Source organism: Saccostrea cucullata, unplaced genomic scaffold (genome assembly GCF_032062105.1).
Source record: "Saccostrea cucullata isolate Sc308-1 unplaced genomic scaffold, CSIRO_AGI_Scuc_v1 ctg784, whole genome shotgun sequence".
In the NCBI taxonomy this organism is placed as follows: Eukaryota; Metazoa; Mollusca; class Bivalvia; order Ostreida; family Ostreidae; genus Saccostrea; species Saccostrea cuccullata.
Genome location: NW_026935833.1, coordinates 371,492 through 380,934, shown reverse-complemented (window position 1 = coordinate 380,934; position 9,443 = coordinate 371,492). Strand labels below are relative to the sequence as shown.

The following is a 9,443-nucleotide window of genomic DNA, read 5'->3' as shown; positions in this document are numbered from 1 at the left end:
ATCGCATTATATACGAAACTGCTGATAGCAATCAAACACTGAAATATGTCAGCTTCCGGCACTAAAATGTGGACTTTCACTTTGGTTTTTATCCTGACATTTTCCCTGCCTATTACACTTGCCCTTGAAGTGAAAGAACCACCTACAATAGGTACACAATTTATCATACTGATGCATGATGTCTATTTGCCTCCTTCATCATTTAAACTAACAAATTGTCAACAATGTAGTGATGTGGAACAGCTGTTGGATTCTAAGAAGTTTTCATAAATGGCAAGCAATTAGTATTGGGTTTTAAGGGGAAACATATATGGCAGTTTGATACCTTACAGGTATGTGTGTGGTAGCAGAGGGTGGGGCTTGGAGGATGTTCACATGCACTGAGTTATGGCTCGTGTTTATATTGCAACATAGGTACCTAAGGTAGTACATGGAACAAATTCTATCGTTAAACCAGATCAGTAGGACAATCCCAGTGATTGACAGATTTGTATGTGAAAGGATAGAGTAGTCGCTTGCTCAGACACATGGGTTTTCTCTTGGAACTCCTGTTTTCTCCCTCAGAAATGACCACCTTGCACAAACATCGATCCAAAGGCAGTGACAGTGTACAAAATTCCTGTCTGCCCACACGCCTGAGACACACTAAATTGGGACAGGATATATAAAGTCTACTCCATCTCATCCCACTTGTACGCACCAATTTTACGCTATTCCAGTGTATGAAATTCAGAAAAAATTCAGGTGGACCAGCAGGGCTGACTACTCATAAAGTCTTTCAGCCCTACTGAATAATTAGTATGTCCACATTATTATGATTATGATATTCAGTATTAAAGGCATGCACATATATGTTGACTATTACTCTACCAAGCATAATTTTATGCAAAGACCCAAATTTGATTTTCTTGTAAAATCTGGATGCATTTCTGTATATTTTCCTTCTAACTTGAGGAGTTACATGTCATACACTCATTTTTGAAGTAATTTTTAGAGATGTTGGGTTAATAATTGAAATTGGAGATATTGTTTTTATAGAAAAAATCATTAAAAGAGGTACAAACTCTCTTTTGTAAATTGTACTTCAGAGTTATGCCTGTATGTGAAAAAAATGAAATAAGATAAGAAAAACAAATTCTACCTATGAAACCTACTTTTATTAGCATTTCATAGACTTACAGGTATTGTTGAAGGGGGATTAGAGGAACATAAATGTTGATTTCTTAAAAGTATTATGAGAGAGTGAATTGGAGGAAAAACTTTTTTAAGAAATATGTTACAGGTTCTGTTGTGCCAGAATAATGTCTTTAATTTTACACCTTACAACTTTACAAGTATTGTTAGATGTGAGTCAGAGGATTGACTTGATTTTTTCTTACAGGTATTGTCGGCGGGGGCATCGGAGGAACTTCTACGGCCTATTTCCTCAGACAGCTGTTTGGTAATGATGCTAAAATTGACATTTTTGAGAAGCGGCACATAGGAGGAAGGCTAGCCACACTCACCCTTGGTGACCACCAGTTTGAAGCCGGGGGAACTCTTATTCATCCCAAAAATATGTACATGGTCAACTTTACCAAGTTATTAGGTATGTCTGGTGATAATTGAGAAGCAAAATCAGAAAGATTTTGCTATAAAATGAAAAAAAAAAAAAAATTGTATGCATCAGTGAGGCAAAATTGATCAAAGTTACAAAAATTAACATGATCTGAAGTTTCATTAGTTTATGTAACATTCAATAAACTTAACAATTCCGAGTTAAAGTTATTCCCATAAATGAATTCAAATTTTGGAGACTAAATTCTCTACATGCTTGGTCAGTTTGTTTGCCATTTGCACCAGAAATAGAGTAATGTGCCTTGATAATGATAAATGAACTGGCTTTGTTTAAAAAGAATATTTGGTGATTGTTTTGTTAATGTTTTTTCTATCAGTTGTTGCTGATGTGCTGCCTTCGGTGACAATTTTTGATAATTAATAACAATCACATCATATCAACACTAGGTTGTATATGGCCAAGACTATTTTGTATGGCATTGCCCTTTTTAGCTCTACTGGTTAGAGACCAGAAGAACTAATGCGATTGTAATGTGTCCGTTCGTCTGTCTGTAAACAATTTTTCAAAACGCTATTCCTCCTACAGTTTGTATCTGATTTCAATATAACTAGGCACACAAGAAGACTACACTAAGATACATAAATACAAAATAGTGCATCGGTTTTTGACTCCAATGAACAGTGTTGCCATGGTTACTAAAATAGAATTTTCTGTGAAATTCCTTTAAAACGCTACTTCTTCTACAGTTTTGGTCTGATTTCAATTAATTGGCACACAAGTAGACTACACTGAGGTACATAAAATAGTGCTTCGGATTTTGATTTGGATCAACGGTGTTGCCATGGTTACTAAAATAGAATTTTCTGTGAAATTCCTTTAAAACACTACTTCTTCTACAGTTTTGGTCTGATTTCAATATAATTTGGCACACAAGTTTACACTAAGATACATAAAATAGTGCATCGGTTTTTGATTTCGAACGGTGTTGCCATGGTTAGTGGGTACTAAAAATAGAATTTTCTGTGAAATTCCTTTAAAATGCTACTCCTCTTACAATTTTGGTCTAATTTCAATATAACTTGGCACACAAGTAGACTACACTAAGATATATAAAATAGTGCATCAGTTTTTGATTTCGATGAACACTGTTGCTTTTGTTACTAAAAATAGAAATATCTGTGAAATTCCTTTAAAATGCTACTCCTTCTACAATTTTGGTCTAATGGCAATAGCTTCTTTTCTCATCCTTTGTTATAAGTACAAACCAGTAGAGCTATAGTCTCGACATAGATTTCTGGTTTGTTTATGATATGAGCTGCTACAACATTTATTTAGATGATCAAGAGGATGAACAATTAACAAAGATCAACAATTGTTTTTCACACAGCTGAAAAGGAAGATGTTATTAAATATGAATAATATGCTCATGTACATGTTTACAAATTACATGCACTGTGTTTCTCACCATGACAGAATCTGATGATATGTTATTTTAGATATAATGGAATTCGAATGTCATGCCCACTCTCTCCCCCCCCCCCCCCCCCCCCCCCCCAATTTTTTTTTAACTCAGCCAAAAAACTGTGCAAAATCTGCATAAAATAATTGAAATCCATATCCTATTTCCTGATTTCTCACAATAAAAATAATGACGCTGAGAGGAAAATAAGATAAAACATTATGTAAATTTAAGTAATTCTTAAGCTTTTTATATTTTTTAAAAGATACTCAGTAATGATAAGAGTGCCACATTTACTTCCCATTGTTAGGAGAAGGAGAAAAAATATTCAGTACCCTATACATGTATAATCCCACAGGTCTGGAGCAGATACAGGTTGGTGGGGGAACCTTTGGGATTTTTGATGGGAGCTCCATGAGGGTGACAAGCAGCAAATACAGCCTTGTCACAATGGCCAAGCTCTTTTGGAGATACGGCATGGACATCTATAATATTGACTCATGGATCAATGAGAAACTCCTAAGTAAATTCATGAGGTAAGATTTAAAAGGCGGTTATGTAAATCATGCTAAAAAAAAAAAAGTACAGCAATATTAATAGAATGATATTGCTCATCTTGACTTTGCATCTTTTTAGGATTTATGACATTCAGAGAGCAGGTCATGCCTACACAACTGTTCCTGACCTGATTGGTGCAATGGACCAAGCCTTTGTTTCCTACATGAAGAAATCCATCAAGTTTGTAATGAAGACTGCGGGTTTTGGTGATGCGTTTATTGATGAAATGGTCATGGCTGCCTTAAGAACAAATTACGGTCAAAATACAGAAGTGCCAGGCTTTGTAGGTTTGTATTTAACTAAAAATTGGAGTGAAATATTAGGTTAACCATATGTTTCTTCTTAAAATGAAAAAAAAGACATCACACCAGGAACATAAATGAAATCATATTAAATAGTTAAAGAGACCCTTGAATTTTGCAGCAGGTAACACTATCAGCCAAAATGAAATCTGGGGGATATATTGTTTTTGTTCTACCTAATTTTATTCTTAAGAGTTCATGCAAATTGCTTTGATGATCTTAAATGAAAAATTTCACAGTTAAATTGATCACAAAGTGTAATTATACTTGCATGCAACACATTGGCTCTGGAAATGGAGAAATTGAGATGTATTAAAGTTGACATACAAAATTGGTTACAATAACAATTTTTCAAGTATATCTTATGTTTGTGTCTTACAGGAGCTGTATGTATGGCTGGAGTACAACCAGGACTGTGGGCCGTCAAGGGAGGTAATAAACAGGTGCCCCAGAAATTAGTGACAGAGGCCAAGGCTCAGGTCATTCAGGGGACAGTCATGTCAGTCCAACTCCTGCAATACCAGGATAAAACTTACAGGGTGGAGTACGTCGATTCCGAAAAGAAGGAACAACACAAAGATTACGACATCGTTATCATTGCAACGCCTTTACATGATGAAATGTCTGAAATTGATTTTGAAGATTTCCCAAGTCCTATTGAAAATTTTCCTCAGAAATATCATAAGCTCACTGCTACCTTTGTAGAAGGAACACCAAACTCTAAATATTATGGCATTGATAATGCAGAGGAAGTGCCTACGGAAATTTTAACCTGTAACGACACAATTCTAGTCAATTCTCAGGGTAAAAAAGAAGATGTTCTTGGAAATCCAGCAAATGTTTACAAGGTTTTCTCTAATGTACCACCAAGTGAGGAGAATATAAAACAAATGTTTACCAGTAAAAAAGACATTAGAATGTTTTCTATGATGGCCTACCCAGAATACTCCACAGTCGGGGAAGAGTTACCCCCCTTTGTGCTTCATGATTCACTCTATTATTTAAATGGTATAGAAATGGCCGCTTCTGCCATGGAAATGAGTTCTATTGCAGGGAAAAATGTGGCCCTGTTGGCATACAATCACTGGCATGGAAATCTAGATAAAATTGATGAGCCTTATTTAGACCCAGCCTTGGAAAAAGACAAAACAGAACTCTGAACAGTGCAATGGTTAGGAATATCTTGTATGTTATACATACAAACAAATAATTTTGAATTAGAAGTAATGTTAAATATCTTTAGTTTCAGAGATTCAGTTATCCATGGGATTTCACACTTCTGTTGTAATTTTTTGTTGTAATTTTGTGTGTAGTTCATTGTGAAGTCATTGTTTACTTTACTGGGAAGCATGCATGTAAGAGACTAAATTATTAAGTTTGGGGTTAGTTTTATTGTTTATGTATCTGTTTATATTGTATATTGTAATACTTTTAAAAATGTGTTCCTATACGAATCTATACAAAAAAGTGAAACATTTCTAATGTTTTACTGAGCAGGCATAAAAAATTGATGTTTTACCACTCATTGAGATGTTGGACCTGCCATTGAGATGTTGGACAGACAGATTGTTTTTTTGGGTCCAACAAAAGGCATGCTGCCTTCGAACTCAGTCAATAAATGTATACTGTATCACATATTATTTTGATCAAACAACTGGGGATTTTGTATGAGGTTTTTTTTTTTGGTGCTTGTTAGTCATTCATTATGTCATCATAATACTACATGTATTTATCAATTCATCTCTAGCTCTTAATATTATCAATAATTTTTTTTCTTTATTTTGAATCGTCATATATTACAATTTGACACACAGCAGGTAATTAATTCATGCAAGTCTAACTTTCTTTGCAATAACCCCTGACATTTTTTCATTGTACATGTATATTCATTCACATTTTCAATAATTATCGTATGAAATAATACTAGTCAGTGTTTTCAACATACATGTGTTTCCCCATTTATTGTCTTTTTATGAAGTATAATGTATCATGTCATTTTATTTCTAACTTTTGAATCAGGAGACATCTTCTAGTCCAGTTGATACTGGTATGATGTATTTATATTTTGTCAACAAACTCATCATGGGAACTTATGTCTCAAGATAAAATATTCACCGATTGACGGGTTGATGTCAGTTAGTACGTTTTAATCTTTTTTGTTGACATTTATTAATAAGTGGGTTATGGGAGTATATAGGGATTCAATCATATGAATTTGAATATGTAGATTTGAGGGCACATCCCTAACACTGTCTTCAGTGCTAAATGACACCCCTATTTAGTATTGCTTACTACAGTATATTATGGCTTTCACATTCCATACTTTGATCTTCCACTTGTTTTAGAGCAATTACCGGTAATCTTAGATGTTATGATATATGGTGAATATTGATATGTCAGTGCTGGTAACATCTACATTTGATTGGATAAATATTATGGGTAAATGTATTGTGATTAAAATGTATTATACTGGTATGTTTAAATTTTTATCATACTGACTTACTCTATCAAGTACAATGAAGCGCATTGAAGTGGTAAAATTTCCTGTTTGCATGGAACGTTTTGAGCTATCTTTAGAACGTTGATTGTCATATGATGACATGCCCATTTCTTTAGAAAAGAAAAATCGGTCAAATAGTTCATTCGAATACCTGTGGAACAGGTATTCCATAAATATAATAGCCAATCAAATTGATGGTCTACTTTAACACAGAGTAAGCACGTGTTCGACCAATACACATGTTATGGAAACTCCAATAAACACGATAAATTCATATTTATGTACAGATTCGTTGCAATACGTGTTTTCCAGAAGCTGGAACTCTCTAAATCTCTCTCTTATAACTTTGAAAATCTCGGATTTTGGTTGTAACTCATGTTGCTCATCGCAAAGAATGGGGTGTCTTAAAACATTACGACGAATATTTCTTGTTCGTTCTAAAAAAAAAAATGGGCATGTCATTATGTTATACTGCAGTAATTGACGTTCAAAATATGACTCAGAACGTTTCATCCAAACGGAAAATTTTACCATTTCAATGCACTTCAATGATTGTATTTACCTATCAAATGAAAGCATTGGTGCACAAAGTTCATTTTGTCATATCAGCAAGAATTACTACTATTTTGACACTTATGTTATTTATACCTAAAAGTTATTCTTAAAGTTGGAACAGGTGAAATTAGTATGTTTATTTAAAATCAGTATGGACAGTTGAAATCAGTTTGAACCATTGAATCATATTTAGACTTGCAAAATTAGTATGGGCAGATGAAATCAGAATTTCAGTATGGACAGTTGAATCATTAGTAGACAGTTGACATCAGTGTGGACAGTTGAATCATTATTAGACAGTTGACAGCAATGTGGACAGTTGAATCATTATTAGACAGCTGAAATTATTATGGACAGTTGAATCATTATTAGACAGTTGACATCAGTGTGGACAGTTGAATCATTATTAGACAGTTGACATCAGTGTGGACAGTTGAATCATTATTAGACAGCTGAAATTACTATGGACAGTTGAATCATTATTAGACAGTTGACATCAGTGTGGACAGTTGAATCATTATTAGACAGTTGACATCAATGTGGACAGTTGAATCATTATTAGACACTTGACATTAGTTTGGACAGTTGAATCATTATTAGACAGCTGAAATTAGTATGGACAGTTGAAATCAATGCAACTGGTGAAATCAGTGTGGACAATTGAAAGAACATCTGATTTCAGTACTGTATTGACAGGCACAGACAGGTGAGACGGTCTCCATTTTATTACCTTGTCCCCCGCTTTTCAATATATATCTTTACAAGTTACATACAAGTACCATAACAATTTTCTAGTTGTAGTTATATTAACATTCCTTTTCCATCACAAAAACTTTAACCTTGCCCATAACTTTTGATTTAGTGGAGCTATGACTTTCATATTTCACATGTGTATTCCTTGTGACAAGACCTTTCTTTGGCTATCACCAAATCTGACCTTTGGACCTTGACCTTGGAGTTTGACCCACTTTTACACAAAAATTTCAAACTTTTACTTTTTTCCATAACTTTTGAATTTTTTACTAGGACTTTCATATTTCACATATGTATTGTTTGTGGCAAAACCTTTCATTGGATAACAACAACCTTGACCTTTTGACCTTGACCATATACGTACTTAAAAAAACTTTAACCTTGACCAGAACTTTTGAACGGTGGGGGCTAATTTTTGTATGTAATCCCTGTGAGAAGACCTTTTTTGGATACCAATAACTTTTACCCTTTGACCTTGACCTTGGAAGTTTTAATTACTTTTTAAAAACTTTAACCTTGGTCACAACTTTTAAACAGTAGATAGTCGGACTTTAATATTTCACATATGTATTCCTTGTGGCAAGACATTTCATTGGATATCAACAACCTTGACCTTTTGACCTTGACCTTGGAGATTTACGTACTTATGAAAAATCTTTAACCTTGACCATAACTTTTGAACGGTGGGGGCTAGGGCTTTCGTACTTCACATATGTTTTCCTTTTGAGAAGACCTTTCATTGGATATCAACAACTTTTACCCTTTGACCTTGACATTGGAGTTTTAACTACTTTTAAAAAAAACTTCAACTTTGAACACAACTTGAATACTATTAGGCCTAGAGTTATCAAACTTTGTCAGCTGATACATCTTGGGGAAGGTGTGTCGCGCACAAAAACTAGGTCGCTTGACCTATAATTAAAAAGTTATAGCCAAATATGGAAAAATCCTGTCCGGTCCATAACTTTTGAAAACTATTAGACTTAGAATCATCAAACTTGGAAAACCACTTCATGCATCTTAGGTAGAGGGTGTGTCTTGACCTTGGACCTATTTCAAGGTCACTGTGACCTTTAATTTAAGTGAAATTTTAAAAAAAAAATGTTTTTTTTTCTATTCATTTACACATTCAAAAAAATGTAAAAGTATTGCACTATCCTTATTAGAAAAATGTTAAATCATGAAAAATACTTATTTTTTTTCATATACTTTACAGCAATCTATAACAAATGTAATGTATGTTAAAGAAATTCCACCACTCCCATGAGTTTAATTATCAAGCACTGGTCAAGAAGAATTTTGATAACGGAAAATTGCATGTCAAATTAGAGAGAGAAATTAATGAGTTTAGTGTGAGGAAGAGCATCAGTGCTATCTATATCCCTTGAGTATTAGACCAAATGGGTAATCCTTTTACATTAAAAATGGCTCTTTTGGCTAGCATAAGTTTTAAAATGAATTTGATGAGAAGTAAATAAAACTAATTTGATTTTGCATAATAAACTGTTATGATATTACATAATATTATGAACTTTAAAAAACTAATTTTATGGGGGTGGGGTGGAATCAGCATTGTCCATATGAATTGCATATTAAAACCTGTCTGCCATTAAATCTAATAAAAAAATCATTGAGGTTTTATATGTTTTAAAAATGCTTTATGGTAGAACTGCAGATCAATAATCTCTTGGGAGTAATATATTTCACAAGCATCCAGTTAAAGATTAATTAATGTGTTCAATGTGGCAAGGCTATAGC

General features: G+C 33.7%; 1 protein-coding gene across 1 annotated transcript; it reads left to right on the top strand.

The window, feature by feature from the left end:
* Positions 1-13: 13 nt before the first annotated feature.
* LOC134243887 (prenylcysteine oxidase 1-like) lies at positions 14-7,638 on the top strand. The gene is made up of 5 exons (XM_062726116.1): positions 14-151; positions 1,382-1,588; positions 3,376-3,553; positions 3,654-3,862; positions 4,259-7,638. Exons 1-5 carry the CDS (start codon positions 46-48, stop codon positions 5,035-5,037), a joined length of 1,479 nt encoding a protein of 492 aa, XP_062582100.1. The 5' UTR covers positions 14-45; the 3' UTR covers positions 5,038-7,638.
* Positions 7,639-9,443: the final 1,805 nt, after the last annotated feature.